This window comes from Pogona vitticeps, chromosome 1 (genome assembly GCF_051106095.1).
Source record: "Pogona vitticeps strain Pit_001003342236 chromosome 1, PviZW2.1, whole genome shotgun sequence".
Classification (NCBI taxonomy): domain Eukaryota; kingdom Metazoa; phylum Chordata; class Lepidosauria; order Squamata; family Agamidae; genus Pogona; species Pogona vitticeps.
Genome location: NC_135783.1, coordinates 230,847,848 through 230,868,420, shown reverse-complemented (window position 1 = coordinate 230,868,420; position 20,573 = coordinate 230,847,848). Strand labels below are relative to the sequence as shown.

At 41.3% G+C, this 20,573-nt stretch overlaps 2 protein-coding genes and 1 long non-coding RNA gene across 3 annotated transcripts in view; 1 reads left to right on the top strand and 2 right to left on the bottom strand.

The window, feature by feature from the left end:
- HEG1 (heart development protein with EGF like domains 1) overlaps positions 1–5,571 on the bottom strand; it is an 84,048-nt gene extending 78,477 nt beyond the window's left edge. The window contains exon 1 of the mRNA XM_072984994.2: positions 5,125–5,571. Coding sequence (XP_072841095.2) covers positions 5,125–5,446 — 322 coding nt within the window. The 5' untranslated portion in view covers positions 5,447–5,571. The remainder of the gene's footprint in view (positions 1–5,124) is intronic.
- A 1,756-nt stretch (positions 5,572–7,327) lies between these two features.
- Positions 7,328–7,830, top strand: LOC144589460 (uncharacterized). The gene is made up of 2 exons (XR_013545582.1): positions 7,328–7,466; positions 7,725–7,830. It is a non-coding gene; the product is annotated as an uncharacterized LOC144589460 (long non-coding RNA).
- Positions 7,831–12,102: 4,272 nt separating this feature from the next.
- The window catches only part of SLC12A8 (solute carrier family 12 member 8), an 81,960-nt gene continuing 73,489 nt past the window's right edge, over positions 12,103–20,573 (bottom strand). The window contains exons 11-14 of the mRNA XM_072984968.2: positions 19,863–19,960; positions 18,291–18,408; positions 15,241–15,301; positions 12,103–12,481 (exon numbers count right to left, since the gene is read on the bottom strand). Of these exons, the coding sequence (XP_072841069.2) occupies positions 12,316–12,481; positions 15,241–15,301; positions 18,291–18,408; positions 19,863–19,960 (443 nt within the window). The 3' untranslated portion in view covers positions 12,103–12,315. The remainder of the gene's footprint in view (positions 12,482–15,240; positions 15,302–18,290; positions 18,409–19,862; positions 19,961–20,573) is intronic.

Sequence of the window (20,573 nt, the reverse complement as noted above, 5' to 3'; positions counted from 1 at the left end):
TTTAAACATGACTGTTTCTTGGTCGGTTCACTAAGAAACATTTATTGGCAGTTATTGTAATAAAATTGTATGGGATTACGGGTTTAATCCAGAACGATTCAAATAAAATATTCAACACGTCCTCCTCTGTCCTCTTTTTTGTCTTTCTATGCCCTCCTTTTGGTACCCATATATCTGGCAACCTTACTCATTGATGCCTTTACCTCTTGCTTTAAAAGAGGGGGATATCTTCTCTATGGGGATAAAAGTGTTTTCAGTTATGCTGGCAATCTGAGGGCCACAGTCCCAAGAGGATGGAAATATAATGATAAATTTTTGTACTATTATTATAATTAATTTTTTAAGTAAAAGTTGTGTACTGTAAAGTTTACTGTATTATTTTGGTTAACTGGAAAGTGAGTTTAATTCTTTTTAAAAAAAGAATTATTGAAAAATTCTTTTGCTTCCTCTTATGGCTATAAAGTTCATTTTAAAAAAATTTAAAATTGGGGTAGGGGCTTTGGGAGATGCCAGAATGCTGGAAGGTCCCAGAGGCCATCAAAACATGCTGCCTGGGGGGGCACAAAGGAATCTTCTTAGCAATCTTGTTTTCAAAACAAAAAAAATCAAAACATTTTATTTATTTTTTTTAATTGGAGTCCACAACAAAGGCCAGAGTGGGGTGCATGTTGCCCAGCCCTGTGTTAAAAAGGAGGAAATAGTTGCAATTCTAACCACCGTAGAAATACCCCAAATACATTCATTTTTCTCTCTTCTGAAGTATGTGTATAACTTACTGTATGAACTACAATTATAATCAATAAACATAAAAAAATGTTTTGAAATACTTTCATTCACTGGATTTGATTCACAAGGCACAGACGAAAATGAAGAGTCTAACACAATTTAGTTTTGCCTCATAAGCCTCTTGAAGGAGCCACATTCCTTTGACTGTTGTCATTGTCTGTCCTCACAATACTCCGGGTGAAATAGGAAATTCTCTATCATCCATCATAACAAATAGGAACTAAGATACAGAGTAAATTTACTGAATTTCCTAAACCAGAAAGAGAGGGCTGAGACAGAGTTCTTTTGAATCTCAGCGCAGCTGCTTCCTACTGAGAGAATCTTTTCTTTCTTCTAAGTAAATTTAATTTTCTTTTTTTACACTGTAGTTCACCACTGAAGAATTGCCACAGTAAGATTATAGACCATATAGCCTAACGTCCTGTCTCCAACCAGGAGCAATCCTGTGACTTGCTGGACATATTAAGCCATACTTTATCCAAGCTTCTGACAAATTGGGTAACAGCTCTTGATTGATCTCTCCCTGATGAACCGTTTAAAAATCCTACATATAAATGATTGATGGGGTGAGTGAGTGGGAACCTCTTGAGAGTATCAGAAGATGATGGGAAATATGTGCTACGTTTGAATGTAATTTATTTCATAGTTGTGAAGTTTATGAAAACGGTCAGGCCCCACTTTTCTGGAATACAAATACAGTATAAAAGCAGCATGCAATCATGTTAGTGCTCCATTCATGCTGAGCAATAGTACTAGTCAAAGAAAACTGTGTTTACCTCCTGAGAGCCAATCACAGAACAGACTATGTCAACCTGCAAAGTACAAGAGGTCTAGACAATTGGATGTTTCTTTAGCACTTAAAAGCAGATGTCTTTTAGCATGCTGTCTGTAGGACACAGTTTGACCCTCAGTGACCTACAGGAGTGACCTACCAAAGGTGGAAAAATGGTCAACGACTGAGTAAATGGATTGACAGCAAGTGTGTGTGTGTGTGTGTGTGTGTGTGTGTGTGTGTGTGTGTGTGAGAGAGAGAGAGAGAGAGAGAGAGAGAGAGAATGAGAGAGAGAGAGAGAGAGAGAGAGAGAGAGAGAGATTTGCATTACATCATGTCTGTTCTTAATGGAGACAATTCCTGGACCCTTCCTCTGAGCCCTGCAAGGGCTTTTCCTTTATGAGAACCTCTGCCCTGAATGATAATCATAAGCATGTTTCTAAAGAAATTGTTAGACTTCTAAGCACAATTCACCATATATGGGCTTGCAATTAAACTCATTGATTAACATTTGCTTAAACATAACTAATTATGTATTTCATTATAGATATTAAATAAGCAAATAAAATATGTGCAATATGTATTTGTAATTATAACTCTTTGGTTTCTAGGGTCTTAGTAAAAAAGATCAAGAAATATTCAAACTGTTAAAAAAAATTATGTGCAGATGAACACAGTAATCTATAAGTAAAAACTTAGCACTTTTGTTTAGTATTCAATTTCAATATTTCAGAACATCAGTTTCCTAATTCACCCCCCTCCTCTCTTTATTACAACCTAACAAACATTTGATCAGTCAAGAGATCAAATTGCTCTTTTTATCAGCTTGAGGCTCCACTCTAGACATACTTCAAGGACCTCTTATGAAGGTAATCACAATCATGATTTGTCGAGTATTCATCAGTCCAGTGCTATTATATATACTTGTTGAAAAACACTCTGCACAGAATTAACAAGCCCTACATTTGTTTGCCTTGACCCAGCAAGTGTGATCTATATGGGGAAGCAGGTTTGTGGATGAAACCTAGAGAAATAAAATAGGAGACTGGGGCTACTAGAACAGAGCCCCAGATACCTGCCAAGAAGATGAGCTTGAAGAAAAGAGAACAAGTACTGTAGATTGGTCTGGCATATTGTTTAATGTAAACACTGAGCTACTTGAACCCCAATCTAAACTTGTTTTATAATTTGTGTGTTGTGCGTAATTTGTCATGCCTCTAAACACAGCAGACCTTTGTTTCAGTATACTTAACTACACCTGGTGCTGCTGAAGCATATGTGCTACGTACAGTAATTCTATTTCCAAATCAAAGGTTGACCCTCCCATGGGGTTCCCAAGTATTTCTGTTTCACAAGCATGGAAAGGAAACTTAACATCACACACCCAAACCATATCCTTCCTACATAAAGGCACATCAAGATTCTCGCCTTTCATCTTCATATAATTGCAGAGATGTCTTTGAGGTTATAGAAAGGTTAAGAAATTACAACTTTTCCCAAACCAGCACAACAGCTTGCCCATTTAAAATGCTGCATCTTATAAGCTGAGACTTTCTAGTTCAGGGAAACTGCAGTTACAGCACAATAATATGCATGTTTACTCAGAAATTAAGTCCACCTATGTTCAATGGCCCTTACTCTCTAGTAACTGTCTTCAGGAATGCAGTCTTGGATGATTTAGTAAATCTGATTTAACTCAAGGAGGTTAATTCTCACTATAAGTGTATAGATTTTTACAGTAAAAGTGCACATGTTTTTTTTTTCAGACAAGATGTGATCTAATGCATTTACTGTGGCTACCATATCTACCTACTGTAAATGTACATATTATTATTTAATTACTTATATTTCACTATGGATTATTTGTCTGTTATGTGTGTTCTAAGAGTTCTATAATAGTTACTTGATTGCCGAATTAAAGAAAAACTAAAAAGCTGATTTAACGCAACTCTTCCCATGCATACTCCCCAGCAGCTTCAACTGTTAATAAATGGCTCTGCATGCCAATAGATGCAGAAGTAAGCCTCTTAAACTACTATAAATGGAGTTTTCTTGGTGGATAAGGAGTACAAGATTGCATCTAGAATCTGGAGACTAAGGATGTGACCCTCTGCATACTTACCTATGGACTTACTTCAGAATAAAGACATATTGGATGTCTGTAAAAGTGTATATCTGACAGTTTGCTTCATGCACTATTCTCTGGCTTGTGCTTTTCTACAGCATACTGAATTACAGAATTAGCAGGAAAGCAAATTTATATAGATCCGCTATTTACAGGTTTGTATATTCATTTGTCAATATTACTCTTTTAAATACACGTTTATTGACAATTTTGCTTATTATTTAAAACAATAATTCTAAAAGTAGGGAAAATAATGAATACAGATGATGAGCCAATCTGTAATTGATTCGATGCAATGCAGATGTATAACATGTGTACAAGTTAGTTCCAGTCTGGTCCCTGAACAAATCAATAGCCACTGAAGCACCATAAATTATAGAGCTAAAAACTAGTTCAGTAAGATAAAGTACATTCAGCCATGTAAGCTGATCTGTGGGTTAAGTTTAAATCTTCCGATCTCCAGCTACTTATTTTAGCTAATCAGTTCTGTGAACTCTGTTTTAAAAATGATCCACTGTCACTGTGAATCTTAGCTCCACACATTGCAACATTTGGACTTTGGGGGAGCATGACATAAAAGAAAGGATGCATTGGACGCAATACACAACAACAAGAAGAACAACAAGAACGACAACAACCTGTTGATCTTTACACACATGAGCCCAGGGTGCAGGGCCGGCTCTTCCAATACCATCAAACCAGCCACGTTTTGACAGGGCAACTGATCCTTTTGTTAGTGCAGAGGCGATGAACCTTGCCCGCCTCCTAACCAAACTCTACACAGCCTTCCTCTCTGCCAACTCTTTTAATTCCATGAGCCTGAAGGGGCCGGGCAAAAAAACAGCAGCTGTTCCTTCCTGAGGACTTGTCTGTCAGGAGACAACTGGCGCTACTGGGGCGGCGGCGGGGGGGGGTAGAAGAGAGAGAGAGAGAGAGATCGCCCCAAGGCTCCTCCAGAAAATCCCCTAGAGTCGGACCTCTTCCAGCACAAGGCGTCCCTCCTAACCGTGGGGAGAAGCAATGGACACGCGTGGCGGTGGAGAAGAAAGGGTCATCGCTTGAAGACTGGGCGGCGCGGAGCACTGGCTGCGCCCTCCGCACACAGAGAGGCTTGGTCGGGAAGAGAGCGGGGGGGGGGCGCCCGAGAGGATCGGAGGCTGGTCACTGCCTCCTGAAGCCCAAGCGGCCGGGGAAGAGAGGTGGGCGAGGGGATGAGGAGAGAGCGACGAGCAAGCACCCTTGATCCTCTCTCTCTCGCTCTCTCTCGGGACAGAAGTGAGCTGGAGGGCTGAAGCGAAGCCCCCCTGGAGGAGGAGCGGCGGTGGCGGCAGCCGCCTCTGCGGTGGTTGCGAAGACACCACCCTGCCTCGCTCGCTCTCTCCCCCCGTCTCCCCCTTCCCATTCCCTCCCCTCTCCCTCCCTCCCTCCCTCATTCACTCACCCGCGCTGCTGCTGCTGGTGCTGCTGGTGCTGGTGTGCCTTCCTGACGCCGGGGGCTCCGGGATCTCTTTCTCTCTGGGAAGTAGCCAAGCCGCCGCGAAAGAGGAGCCTTCCTGCCCGGTGGAGGCAGTGCTCCAGTAGGCACGATCCGCAGACGAGGAGGAGGAGGAGGAGGAAGAGAGGGAGCCGAGGGGCAAAGATCCCACAAAGAGATGCAGCCCCACGAGCAGGAGGAGGCTGAAGTGATGGATCAGAGGAGTGCACGTTGCTGGCATGATGTTTGGGGCTTCACATGCCCGGGGATGATGACTAATAATAGTCATCAAGACTCACAACCATTGCTCGAAGTAGCACCATGCTCGGTAGAAGGGACGGGGAAAAGGGGACCGATCAACGGGAAGGAGCCGCTCCAGCTCGAAAAGTTCCCCGGGGCCGGTGTGGAGCTGCTGCTGCTGCTGCCGCCGCCGCCGCCGCTACTGCTGCCGCCGGATGAAGGAATTTCATGGTCGAGAGCTGAGCTGCAGGGAGACGAAGCGGCGGCAGCAGCCCCGTTAAGTGGCGACCAGCCGCATGCGAATTGCACGGCGCCTCAAAGCAAAAGCACGCGCGCACGCACACACACACACACCAGAGCAGGCTCCTCCTAGAGGCTGACATCACAGGGCCAGGCTGCTCCCCTCCCCTCCCCTCCCTTCTGCCAGGCTGCTCGGGGCGAGCCTCGAGACGGCACGGCGGTCCCCGAGCTGGCTGGAGGGGGAAGGACTGGACAGGGCAGCAGAGAGCACGGGGCCGGAGGGCTGGATACCGAAACCATGAGGGGACTTCTGCTGCACGGGTATGGTGCAAGGCACCCTATGCCCTAATTAGAGAGAGAGAGAGAGAGAGAGAGAGGAAAAGAAAGGGAATTGTTTTGACATCCAGTAGCTGTGGGGTGGGGTGGGGGAACAGACGACGGCCAGCTCAGGACGTAAGGTTTCCCGCCTAAACGAAGAAGCGAGCCCAGATAAACGTCACGTCAGACTGGGGGACTTGTCCGTTGCCCCTTCACGCATCGAGCCCTTGGATTCGGAGGGAAAGGCCGGGCTGTGCTTGACGGAGGGCGTGACGGGCGCCTTCATGGCAACTGGAAGTGCTCCTTAGTCCCCGCCAACAACAGACGGGCAAAACCAGGTCGGAGTCTGCATAAACAAAAGACTCGAAATGAGGGAAAATTGGATATCTCCCAGAAGTTCGAAAGGTTAAAATCTATCTATCGTGGGTGACTTTCCAGCAGTATGCCAATAAAGTTGCTTTTGGCATTTTCCTATTTGTTATTTATTTATTTAAAATATTTAATACCCCTTTCTTTCCCCTGAAAAGGATGCATCTCTGCGGTACAAATTTTAAAACAAAGCAGAAATTTGATTCATTTTTTTTAGAAAAGGAGGGCACATCAATAATGAGGAAAGTGTTGGTTCCACCAGAAGAATCTATCAACCAACCACTCACTTTCAAAGCGTGCCTAGCAGCTGCTCAAGTGCTCTTAGTTATTTATTTATTCAATTTATATGCCGCCCACACTACCCAGAGGTCTCTTCCCTTCACAGGCGCTATGGGATGTCTAGGATCATGTCAACATCTTTAGAAACTACAGTACAGAGGAATTACTCTACATGCCATCATGACACATGGACAAACGTGAACTTATGAAAGGCATAGAAATACATGGCGAAAGCCTGCTTCTCTTCATATTGACCCACTCCTCATCTACTTCTCTTGTTCCAGGAATAATAAAACATTCTGTAACACAAACTTTATTTTCTACGTTTTTATAGGAGACATTTATGACATTGTGATTATACTTAGGGAAAAAGAGAGAGAGAGAACAGTTCTCTTGCTAGTTTATGGGAGGTGAGGCCAGGGGAGAGAAAGAATGAGAGACAGAGAGAAGGGGCATCTATTAGCTCTTGTAAGCTCTTAGCTTGATGTGTGGCATTCTCACTGTCTTGCCCAATTAAGCAGGATACCACTTGATCCTTTGTTTTCTTTTGCTGTGCTACAACAGATTAGCATGGCTAGCCGTCTGTCTGCTTTTTCATTATGCTTTCAACATTATTTTTTTTCCAGAACCTATTGGACTGAGCACTTAGCAGTGAAAGAAGAACTTAGCGATTTAGTCCTACAACAGAAAACCACATTATGATAGCATTGTTAACTGAGGATGGAGTGATTCTGTGCAACAAGGGCCAGTAACTAGGGAAAGAGGACATCTGACTCCATTCCATGTTCAGCAACATCCTGACTCTCATGAACTTGATAACTTCACTTGAGCAGAGCTAGGGAATTTTGGGAACTGAAGTGCAAGTAAGTAAATTCTACAAACTCTGCCTATGGGTATATATATCTTAATCCAGCAAAATTTCTTTAGTCACAGCAGGAAGTCTTTAAAAATGAATGTATTATCTGAAGACAGGGACTATATCAGCAGCATTGTCCCTGCCCACATCCACAGATGCTTGCCCAACTGACGCTGACAAGTCAACAGCTTCACAATCAGAACACGGCCAAAGAGCCCAAAAAACCCCACAACAATCATTTATATTTTCTATCTCATTTTTCTAGGCAACCATCCTTCTCAGACATGTAGTTCTTCTGGACAGCTACCCCACACAATCCAGAATGCTGCCATTTTAACTGCAATGATTTTCAGCCATCTTTGAGCCCAAAAGAAGAGACCAAAAGATGTTCAAATAAAAAACAGTAATTTTGCCAACGGGTTTAGGTCAATGTCTTCACATTGGAATTATTGGAGTAGCTCTTTAACAATTTCATTTACCATGTTATTAGCTCCATGCCCTTTCTTTCATCTTATAATGAAACAAGTTCAGTTAAATGCATGAAACCTCCATGCTGAACAAAGATATTTTGCTGCCTAAGACAAAGAATGGATTGGTTCATTTTCCTATTCCACATACTGTACAAAAAACACACAGGGCCTGCAGGTGAAGGTTTCTTCCACACTGAAAAGGAGGCAGCTTCCTTCACTGTTCCCGAAGGCTAGTTTAGAGTGGAGAGAGCAGCTCCCATGGCACACAGCAGTCTCCCCGATTCCTTGAAATTGTTTGTGTTTTTTGTTTTGTTTTGATTTCCATCCTTACTATTGCCTGCCTATATTTACTGTGTGCAAATTTTTCTTCCTTTTTATTTTGCATGCTTGGGCAAGATGTGAACTGCTGCCCACGCCACCCCCAGTCCAACTGATACATTAATACTACTTATTAAACAGTTTGGTGACCTCTTCAGTTTTGTAATTCCCTTCCTGATTTGAGATGTGCACTTTATTTGAGCTTCTATTATTGGAAATTTGGAGTGATTAGACCCTCTTGCCTTTCCCTTTCAATTTCCCCATTTTAGTAGAGCTTCCTGTTTTGACATAAAATCTGACAAAGTTGGACTTCCTTTGCAATTTCCCACTTAACATATAATCTAAATCTGAGAGCACTATGATTACTGTTACTGTCTAGTAAAGTAAGTTAAGTAATGTAATGTAACATAATGTAAGTGTCCATTGATCCTAAAGCCTCTCTAAAATCAGGTCCCAGGCAGCACCACCTAGGATTAAGTTCAGCATCCAGTTGATTCTAAGACCAGTTGCACAATCCTTTAGGATGACCAGACCTTTTACCTCTTTGTTTTGACCAGAACATTAATTTACCCAGTCAGTGTGAGAGTAACTGAAGTCAAAGTAACTGAAATGTAACTGAACAACTACAACATCTTTGAATCCACATCCCTTCTTTTATACTCTGTCTCAAGACTACCCTGAGCATTTTAGTTAGTTAGGCATCCTTCAGTCTCGAAAGACTATGGTAACGTGCTCTGTATGGAGAACTTGAACAGTGTCTAGTGTGGCTGAGGAGGCCAATTCAAGAGTTACAATCCCTTCCACACTGAAGACAAATCCAATCTCTCCCCTGTCCAGCTCCCTGATTTTGCTGCTTTTATGACTTCCTCTTTGCCTCAGCCCACTGGACAAGGGTCTCTTCAAAATGGGAGAGGCCATGATGCAACGCCTGCCCCCAGGCTGAACGCTCAGATGTCAGCGTTTCCCATCTGTTAAGGTCCATTCCTAAGACCTTCAGATCCCACTTGCAGATGTCCTTGTATCGCAGCTGTGGTCGGTCTCCACTAATTCTCCATACAGGAGATCCTTTGGAATCCGACCATCAGCCATTCTCACAACACGCCCAAGCCAACGTAGACATCGCTGTTTCAGTAATGTATATATGCTAAAAATTCCAGCTAATTCTAGGACTATTTGGAACTTTGTCCTGCCAGGTGAAACCAAAAATCCGTCGGAGGCAACGCATATGGAAGGTGTTCAGTTTCCTCTCCTGCCGTGCACAAAGGGTCCAGGAATCACTGCAGTACAGGAGTGTGCTCAGGACGCAGGCTCTATAGACCTGGATCTTGGTATATGCTGTCAGCTTCTTATTGATCCATACTCTCTTTGTGAGTCTAGAGAAGATGGTAGCTGCTTTGCCAATGCGTTTATCCAGCTCGACATCTAGAGACAGTGTGTCAGAGATCATTGAGCCAAGGTACACAAAGTCATGAACAACCTCCAATTCTTGTGTGGAGATAGTAACAGAAAGCATTTTAGTCAGGGGGACAATACAGTATATTCCCAGTAGTAAATGACTTGTGGGGTCTATGTAGTACTGTCTCTCACAGTGATTCTGTGGAAGCATCAATCCCTCTCAAGAATTCTATCCTGTTTGACACTGTGCCTTTTGATACACGGACCAACCATGCCCACTTCCTTTCTGGAAGGAGCATGTATTCAGAGATAACTGCACTCAGCTTGTTCTCTCTGTTCCACTAAGTTTCTGTTGTACCTATGTTTTCTTTTTAAAAAGGAGAACTCTAGCTGTCCCATCTTGTCTCGAGGACTTGTAGCATATGAACATTTTTTTACTTAGGCTAAAAAGTCATGTTGCCTAGCAACGTAAGGTTCTTGACTGAAGATTTGAACTCAGGCTCCCCAAGTTCTAGTCCAGAACTTCAACCACTGTACCAAACTAGCCTGGCATTACTGGAGAAGCAATGCAGCCATCAAAGCAAAGATGCTAACTTAGGGAACAAGATAAGCTGGTCTTGAATTTAGGTATACCTCTCGAATGTCATGTGATGGAAGGTTGAGAAGTAAACTAGTGTGGATGTTCTTTGAAATGTCCACATGAATTTTCAGAGCACAGGCTCCATGTTTGACATTCTCATTTCTTGAAATCCTGCATGCAGTTTGAGAGGTCAAATGTTTTAAGGATAATAAAAAACACAGTCATCTCAGCTGAATTAACAATAAATTCCCAATTTAGATGAGTGGTAAAAACTCAATACCTTCCTTCTACCACCACCATTTTCCTTCTTGTGTGTACAAAACATTTTGGAAAAGGAAATAATGCAGAGCTCCAAGAGGTACAGCAGTTACTTGTACAAACCATTTAAATTTCTTTTGCTATCTGTTATAAATAAAATAAATGACCTAAAAATGCAGAGGAAATTAAGGATTTTCCTAGCATCTTTTTAAAAAAAAAATTAATGGCCATGGATAGATTTTCTTTCATCACATGAGGAGGAAAAATGAAGACAAATTAACCTGTAAAAAACTGACAGAATATCTGTCTTTGCGGGTTCCAGTGCCTAAAACATTGCGAACAGCCCTGTTTTGTAATACTACAGCCCAATGTACCTCGTTATTCTCAAGCTAAAGGCCTACAGAATATTCACTCAAAGTATCTCTCAAAACATCCAAAAACTTATGCAGGCTTAATCAATGCTTGTGGGACACTTCATTGAAAATAACCAGTAGCTTCCTGCAAAGAAGTGCTAGGAATCGCAGTAGCTAAGGAACTGATTAGTAAGCATTTTGTCCCTTTTAATCTTCATGAAAAATACAACTAGATGTATTAGAGAGCTCCCATTATAGACCAGAACAACCAAAGTTATGGTATTTACCTTAAATTTGGAAGTCTTGGTATGGCAGGCAGCATTTCTCCATGCCCTTTTACTTTCTCCAGGAAGTTGCCTACATAGGAGTGTAAGATCATGTAAAAAGTCTTCTGCCCACTTATTCTTGATAGCTTGTCATTAGCATAGTATATAAACACAGTGGGGAAAGCAACTGCAGGGTTAGTGACCCTGAGCCAGGTAAAGACACTGACAATATTATACTTACATGTTGTCATTGTATGTGCTATCAAGCCACCTCTGATACATTGCATCTTGAACAAATGGTCTCTAAAATGTTCTGCTCAGCTTTTGCAGACTTTTGCCCACTTAAGGTTGTGACTTACCTACTTAACAGTAAAACTTGCTGAGTTTGTTGACGCTTTACTCTCAAGCAACTACAGAATCACAGTCACAGGTGTGCGCGTATGTTTCCATACATGTAAGGATTTGGGCCGTCTGAACTGTATTTTGTCTCTTGACCCTTTATTTTCTGGATTTAGATTTGCGCAGAAGTTGGCAATTTAGAAGTGTGTTAGCAGCACTCCCTACAGAAATTTGGGACAGCTGTAAGGTTTCCCAGTGACAAGGGAGCAGAAAATACAGGTTGTCTGGAGGACGGGCTCAAAGAAATAGGTGGCAGTTATTTCACTCCATCTGAATGCAGTAACTGGTCACCATGAGGGTTGAAACAAAATTAAAATATTGCAGAAATGTGTCCAGTATGAGCTATTTTACACAACATTAACAGGATAATTTATGAACCAAATCTTAGCTCTCTAATCACTCATCTGCTTCATCTCCTTTGAAGACTGACATTTCTATCTCACTCCTCCCTTCTCATTCATCCTGTATCCTATTTCTATTGAGAAGTGAAATATGTACTCAGTTGAATAGAAATAGAGACGTCATATGAGCCTCTTCAATCAAAACCAGACCATTTTCACATATTTTAAATGAAGCATTTGTTGTACAGGAAAATACCTCAATGTTCTGGGAAATCCATGGAATTTTATTTTTTAAAGGAACAGTGTTTGGAAGTCGTAGCTACAAAAGCTTGCTGCCCCCACCCTTGCTCCCCACTTTAATTGGAAGTTTCAGTATTCATTAAAATTGCTTGTGAAAGGGCAAGCCTTTTAATCAGGCAATGCATCTGTGGTCAGTGTTTTTAATTGGCTAGTGGAGGGAATGGCATGTTGCTCTCTCATTGGAACTGATTAACAAACTCTTCTCTGGTGATAACAGAGGAATGGTGGTAGCGGTCCCGGGAGGCAAAATCTGTATTCTCTTCAGTGAGCTGAGTGGTCTCCATGCCAACTGTTGCAAAGGATGGTGTCACAACAAATCGCTCCTCCGGGGATGGCCTTCCCCTGAAAAACAAAGGAATGCAGAACCTTCAGATGCCCCATTGTTTCCTAATACATCTGCAGCTGTACTGCTCTGAACTGTGTAAACAAAACAGAAGAGTAAAGGAATCCACTCTGCTATGCACAAAGATTCAGCCCTTCGACAAAGAATGCAAACTTTTCCTTATGTCTCTAGGGTTTGGCCAAAATTCATCATAGACTCTTTCCTTATGGAGGAACTCTGCAAATAAAGATTTTGTCTTTATAACATATGCAATCACTTTTCCTTGGTTGTTTATGAACTGTTTCAAATTGTAAAGACATACAGAATTAGAACATAATTTACGTACATAAATTTGTCCCCTAAGGCTAAAAATGAAGTGTTGTCTGCTTGCAAGCAAGAATTCTGAGAAATATTAAAAAACAAAGAGTGAGAAATCTCCAAAAGTGTATGCATCTTACTACTAATAGCATGGTAAAACACATGAAGCACATTCTATATTTTCAATGTGAGCTGAAATGTTCTCAGTGTGTTCACCTGCATTTTGCAGCAACATCATTCTTACATTGTATTCCCTACTGAAGAGTTGGAAATTTTAATTCACCTTAAATTGGTTTAAAAAATGTTAAAAAAAAAATACCTCAAACCTATGCAGTTTAATTTAAATAGACTAAACTAACAGCAGCTAAAAACTTGAGGTCCTTTGGAAGACATTCTCCAGTTAGCTGACACTAAAGATGGGGAAGAATACTATTTTAGAATTCATCAACATTTGCAGATTTCTTGATAGCTAGGATGCAAAGAATTGAGAGTTACAAAATCTGAAAAAGAGACTAACTGATTTGTACACCCAGTCAGAACACCTGGAGTGCTTAGCTCTTAACACTGCTGCCGCCACTGCCACCTCTCCTCCTCCTCCTTCTAGACTCTTCAACAGCTGTATGGCAAATCTAGTGTATCTATTAAATGTGGCCAATGCAAATGGGGCAGAATTTCATTTTAATTTCATTTTTGAAGTATTTTCTAACATTACGTATCACAGATAGGGAGGAAAAAACTTGTGGTTCCACCAATTTAAAGGTAGGAGAAATCAAAACTTTCAGATTCCCCCATCTTTAGTCTGCACAGCAAAAGCCCTACTCACTTTCACATCACCAGTTAGGGCCATGGAGTGGTTTCCACCTTGCATTCACAAAGGGTTAGTGCTGTTCCAGCTAAACTCCCAGAGCCATGTCTAAAAAGTGAAAACTAGCTGTAGGACCAAAATTGGCAATGAAATTGTGTGTGCTTTGACCTGAAACAATTTGACCTCTTTCAAAAAAACATAGAGAGAAAGAGAGAGAAAAAAAAACATTTCCAAGCTCTGCTTTTAATAGCGGAGATGTAGGAGTTGGTAGATATACTTTGTTAAATGGTGTGTAAAATATTGCACCTGCTAAAATGCACGGAAATTACAAGAGTCGTGCTCTCCTATGCACCTGACTGTATTGGCTGCTAGCAGATGATCTTATGCAACGGAGAAAGAATAAAAAATATCAACTGGAATGCTTTCAAAGAAGGAAAGAGCATACACAAAAAGACAAGTCTTTTTCACATGTCAAAAAGCTAACACACTCAGTATTCAAGGAGATGAAAACACTTCCTTTGTCACATCCATAAACTCCTATATTGGTGGAAGGACTTTCCATGTTAATGAAAAAACTGATTTGCTAGGATTCTAATTAGTGTGGTAAACCCCAACATATACAAAGTCTCTCCCCCTTAAGACTATCACCCTAAAAACCTAAGAAGGTGATGGAGTGTGGGAATATATGACCAGAGCACTCTCTTCTTTTGTGGTCAGCATGCTTGTGTTTTAGCACTGGAACGGGGCTGATGTGTGTTGCATACCTATTGCATCTGCCCTGGCCAACGCAGGCAGGAGACTCTGGTCTTGGCAGATGACAATCTCAAAAGCCATTTTCTTCACATACTTTTGTCTCCTGCCTATGGTCATTGCAGGTTAGATAATCATGCAAGATCTATATTGCCTTCTTCTTCAGTTTATATGATATTCACTCTAATGTTCATAAATCACTTGCAGCAGCTCCAGTTTAACCTGGAGTTTGTAGCGCAAATCCAGTACTGCCTAAGCCGTTACAGAAGATTTTCATAAACAGCTGAAAGAAGGATTGGGCTGATGACTAGTATGAAAATTAAAAAGAACAAACAAACTCAGAACCTTAGCTGACTTGTAGTAGCCTCCCGGCCCATTGTGCCACCTCAGCTCTAGAATTTTTCGATGATTCTTGATGAGAAAAAATGTCTGGAGGGAAAGGACTAAGATCACTCACAAAAACTGTAGCCTCAGGGCATAAGTGGGGCCCTCCCACTGTTACTACACAATTATTCCAGATAATTACCGTATGAAGACCAGAGTTAAGGGGAATCAAAGTCCAACAACATCTGCAGACCCAAAGGTTGCTCGACCCTCCCCTGAGAACAATAACTGGGGCGGGGGCCAGTTTCTCAACTCTTTCCCTCCAGATCTTTCCTTTACCAGAAACTACACTGCCCAAGCTGCTTCTACCGTGCAATAGGAAATATATGTTATGCTGGATTGTTCATGAAAAAGACCTCTCCTGGTATGTTTTTTTTAAATTACCTTGAGGCTTAAGGAACTAAAGCTGCTATCCTATACACATTTACTCGGGAGTTCAGTTCCACTGAACCTGATGGGACATGCTACTAAGTAAACATGGATAAGATTAAGCAGACAGATTACGCCTCAACACCCACCCACCTGCAGGCTTTAAGCAAAAGTAGTTTAATCCATTTGAAAAAACTGAAGTTGGCTGCTGCACCTGTAGAAAAAATAGACAAAACAAGTCACACTGTTGATAATTCACTCAATATATTCACTCCAAAAATTAGTATTAAAAGAATACAGACCTGTATTTATTCTTAGTCATCCAAGGTATCCTAAATTTAAACATTTAACAATAATGGGAATATGCTTTTTAAAAATATCATCTATCTATCTGTCTGTCTGTCTGTCTGTCTGTCTGTCTGTCTGTCTGTCTATCATTGGCTTTGAAATGACCACTGAAGAATCTAATGCAATTCTCCAGATTTTTCATGTAACTCGTTTGGGATGTTTTGTGATTTTTAACTCTGTGATATGGTACAGTGCTTCAGAATTTGAGGAAAACTTTTACAAGACAGTAATTTTATTTTAAATGAAAAATCTATACTGCTGGGAAGAAAGCAACTCTCTCCCTGTGTATTTTATGTGCCCACATACAGAGCTGCAAAGTATAGTTTGGTTGTTCCAAATATTTTGGCAACCTGTCCTGCCCACGAGACTTAAAGATTCTATTCTCTTGCCTCAGTTGTCAAACACGGTTTCCAAGGGCAGCGTGACCTGAAAATGAAGGTGGGGTCAACTTTCTATTCAGGTCACAGCACTTGCTCCATCAGGAGAACAAAGAGAAGACTTTAAAAGTGTGTCTTACATGGAGACTCATAATTTTTAGGGTGGTTTTTGGTATCACAAAGTGAAGCCAAGTGCTGGAAGGTGTAAGGGGGGGGGGGAGAAGGATATTCTTAACCCCTTCCCTGCCAAAATCCTCTAGCAAACCGCTTCTAGTCCAAGAAGAAAAGGAAATGTTCGCTGTTATGCGAGTGTCTTTTAAGCCTCCGGAGGTTTGTAATTTGGCACCAAAAGTTATTTGGAAGGGCCCATTGTAAAAGTGCTTTTAGTCGTTTCTGGTTTAGGGGGAAAAGGGCATGAGCAGCCCACAGAGGTCCAAAAAAGGATAAAGTGTGGTTTCCTGGAACATCCCCAGTTGCTCACCCATGAGATACTGGGACACATATCTTTCCCTATGAAGGATAAAAGCAGCTTGGCAGGAGGATTTTCCTCTTACTAAGAAAATGGCCTGAGGACCACTGATAAAAAAAAAAAACTTCCACCTGATCTTCACACGCACTTTAAACTGAGGAAGAATAATGTTCTGAAAGGAATCATGAAGCATGTGTCCCATGTGGTTCTACCTGGAAACACAGTCAATCAATACCTGTGTTTCTCAAAGTTCGAATAACTTGTTTGATGCCATTCAGTAACAGAGTCTGACTCTGTTCAATCAGTTACAGTAGTAATTATCTCTGCAGACTCTTTTAATACTCCTTTAGCTTGTAAAGCATTTTATCAGGTTACATTTTTCAAATGTTTAGCCTTTCTACTTCTTAAATTAAGTTCACAGTCATCAGCTCTGGTTTTTAAGTTCACAGTCATCAGCTCTGGTTTTTAATGAGATTCTAAGTGCAATTCTGCAACATTTTCCTCAGGAGAATATATGATACACTTACAGTAGACAGAGCAGTGAGAGATCAGGAATGGAAAGGATCCACTGTAGGAGATTAAGAATGGAAAGTATACACTTTAAAACAACCTTGCTTCACAGCCACTAGTCTGTTTAATTTATTTTACAGAGGGGTGAGAATTTTTCAGCCCTCCAAATATTGTTAGAGTGCATTCGCATCAGTCATAGCACAGCCAATAGTGAAACAGGACACATAATAAAATCTTTAGCAAAAAGTATTACCATGTCAGAAAGATAACCAGATACCTGACCAGATCATGCTGCTACATGCGCACACTCCCCACTTCTAAGTGGTAAGAAGGTTCAACACTCTAAGCATTCCAAGTGAGAATTTTTCTGCTTCAAATCTCTGTCTGGTTGGCTCCATCCTAAAGCTTTCACTTTGTTTCTATCCTTGTCTTTCTGAATCTCTCTCACCCACTGCTAGCTATTTCCAGCCTTTTTTGGTTAGTAACGGCTGTTGACCAAGCGCTTGCCAGTCATCTTCAAGTCACAGCTGGATATTATTATCAGTTTAGGAAGTGAAGGTAAACAGAAGGAAATGATTAGCTATTTATTCCCTACAAACACACCACTAACTCCTTTCCTCATGGAAACTCCCCAGATCAAAAAGGAGTTGGGATGGAGCCAAATATCTGGTACCAGAAAGCAAGTAACTACTACTGGTCTTCCACAAACACTTGTAGAAAACTTTCATTAGATTTCATGCACCATTGCAATGGGGTGTGGGGTGTCTGTAACTGTTCTCATTATTTTGCCCTTGTCTGAACATGTATTTAATGTCACTGTTCATCTTGTAAAGCTCCAGTGCAGGAAAGGAAAATCTATTGAAATCATAGTAGGCATCCTTCAGTCTCAAGAGACTATGGTAATGTGCTCTGAACAGAGGTCTTGGAACAGTGTCTAGTGTGGCTGAGAAGGCCAATTCGAGAGTGACAATCCCGAGAGTGTCACAAGGGTGACAACTGAGATCAAGGGCTACATTTTAGTGTGGTAAAAACAGCAAACTGTTTTATCTGGTGTAAACCTTTGAGGACTGGATTGGTTTTAAGGTGCCACAGGCTGTTGTTAGTCTATTGTTGTGCTGCAACAGACTAATGCAGCTTCTCCCTACAAAAACCCCCAGTGGGAAACTGCAGAACCTGCTTCCCAATTGTGGGTGGGATCAAAGCCAAATGTAGGTGGGGCAATGCTGCTGAAACTCTTCCTCTCCTCCAGTTACACACGCACACACAGAGGGAGGAAGAGAGTAACAGCAATAGATATATAATTTCATTTTAGTCTGACCAAGTTTTGCCTTACCTGATCTGGATTTGATATACTGTATTCTATTGATTGTTAAGTAGCCTGCCTTGATTATTTGGGATAAGAGAAGCTACACATATTAGATAAGGTGACTACATGCTAAGGTGTTCTCAATTACAATAAGACCGAATGTGATCTGGTGGCACAGATTGAAAATACTTACCAGGTGGTAGGCCTGGACTCACTTGCCCAATGTAGAAATACAGGATAATTGCTATTCCCAAGTTCACAAGGGTGTATATCCACTGAATGACAAACATAATGGCAAGTGATCCTATTGCCTGTTGAACAATATAATGTTTAGGATTATGTGGTGGTACATCAACTGGTACTACCAGTTTTTTTTTAATTAAAAACATTATTTATCTTTTAAAAAAACAAATATATAGTATTCAAAGAAAGAAATGTTCTTTGTTTCCATCTCAGTTTTTTTGCAATTTTCAGAACTAATATCATGCATGGAAGATGTGGGAAAAGCCTCTTTCTCACCGAAATTATTGAATGAATAAGACTTCAGTAGTACAGAACTTCCTATATTAGAGGAAGCATGCTTGTGTACACCAGTTACAGAAGACCACAGAAAGAATGGCACTCATGTCTTGCTTACGGGTTTTCCATAGGGTGGGAGGGCAAAACCTAGAGGCTGTCCATGCCCAGCCCTGGAACTGAGAGGGCTATCCCACAGCTCCCTAAAAACCTTCCTTACCAAAACAGTGGATGTCTTTGTTGGAAAAGTTCTCTGGAGCTCTCAAGAAGCCAAAAAGAGTTTTAGCTTTAATTTTGAGATGTGGAGGGGGAAGGGTGCAAAAATTGCAACATTTGGGATTGTTTAGCTTTGGAGGGGGGAAAGGTAAATAAGGGGAAACATTTATACTTTTTGTCTAAAAGTATATATGAAGTACAGAAAGTGGGAGGAAGACATTTTCCTTCTTGTCATCTTAGACTCTGTGGCCATCCACTAAAAGAGGATGGTGGGAAATTCAGGGCAGATGAAAGGAAGTATGTGTGACCCAGGGAATTCACTGCCACCAGATACAGTGATGGTTGCCAACTTGCGATAGTTTTAAAAGGGATTGGACAAATACATGGATGACAGCACTCTCAGTGAACAAACTTCATGAGATATACAGTATGTGTTCCTTCCATTATCAGGGGCATGTCTCTGCATATGCTCCACCAAGGAGTAAGGACACAAGAGTGCCTTTGCAATCATGTCCTGTTCGTGGGCTTCCAGGGGCACTGTGGGAACATAAGGCTGTACTTTGGTCTGATCAAACATGGCTCTTCTCATGTTGTTAATCATTCTGTGGCCAGTCTAGTACTGACTTGTGCCCTGATTGGCTAGATTATTAGGAAAGTGATTATAGTAGCTCCCTGATTTGAAGCAATCTATGGTATTCTAGTGTGTTCTCACTGCATTACGTTTTGCTATTTCTTGTCTTCCTTAGACTTCCCAGCTACCAATTCCATCCCGCTTCACTATAGCTGAGTTCTTCCCCATTCTGATATTGTTCCATACTGGCTGGAGATGATGGATAGTTGTGCCTGAACGCATTTGGAGGTAACAGGTTGGAGAAAGCTGTTCTATATACAGTATTCATATTCAGAAACCCTGCTTTCTGGTATAAAACTACCCCTTTTCATGATTCTTCACACATGTTTCTGCATTTATTAATCATATTTGCCACCCTTCAACTATTATCCTGAAGAAATATTTGAAGTAGCAGAAACTCACGCCAGCAAGGGAAACCCAATGATGACACAGTCGGGAATAGAAGGATGCTGGCATTTTCTGAATTTCTAATTCTCGGCTTTGTTGTTTCGTATCTAAATCTGCAGTAGAAGAGAGGCAGTAAAGGTATCAGAACAGAATTCAAGCTAGACCAATTACTTAGACATATGGGTACAGGTACTTTTGTGGGAGACCAGCTCTAATTATGGGCACACCCTGCCCAAAATAACAAAAGCAGGCCAGACCACACGTTTGGCCATGACACTACCTCATTCCTTTCTCCTCTTAGACACTCCAAGCCAGATGCACCGTCTTCCTGCATCCCACTCTCAAGCCTTACTGGTTTTTAAAAACCAACCCAGATAGCTCAATTGGCCCTGCTGTTTGCCTACGACTGCAGTTTGAGATTTCCCTTTCACCAGGTCAAAAGGCTTTGGCTCCTGCCACGTTCTGGCACAGGGACATCTAAGGAACCTTAGCAATTGAGGCTAGTCAGCCCAGAACCCCAGTCCTCCTCCATTTCCTAAACTATCTTCTACAAAAGACAGATACGTATAATGCTGCAGTTGAAGATTTGCATAATGTAATCTCATCTTAGAATCTGAAACTTCTCTTTGTTCAGAATACCAACAGGTCAAGATGTGGGCTGTTAACCTAGGGAGTAAGAAAATAAAATAAATTTATTTAATATTGCTAATAAACGCATGCCCTAGC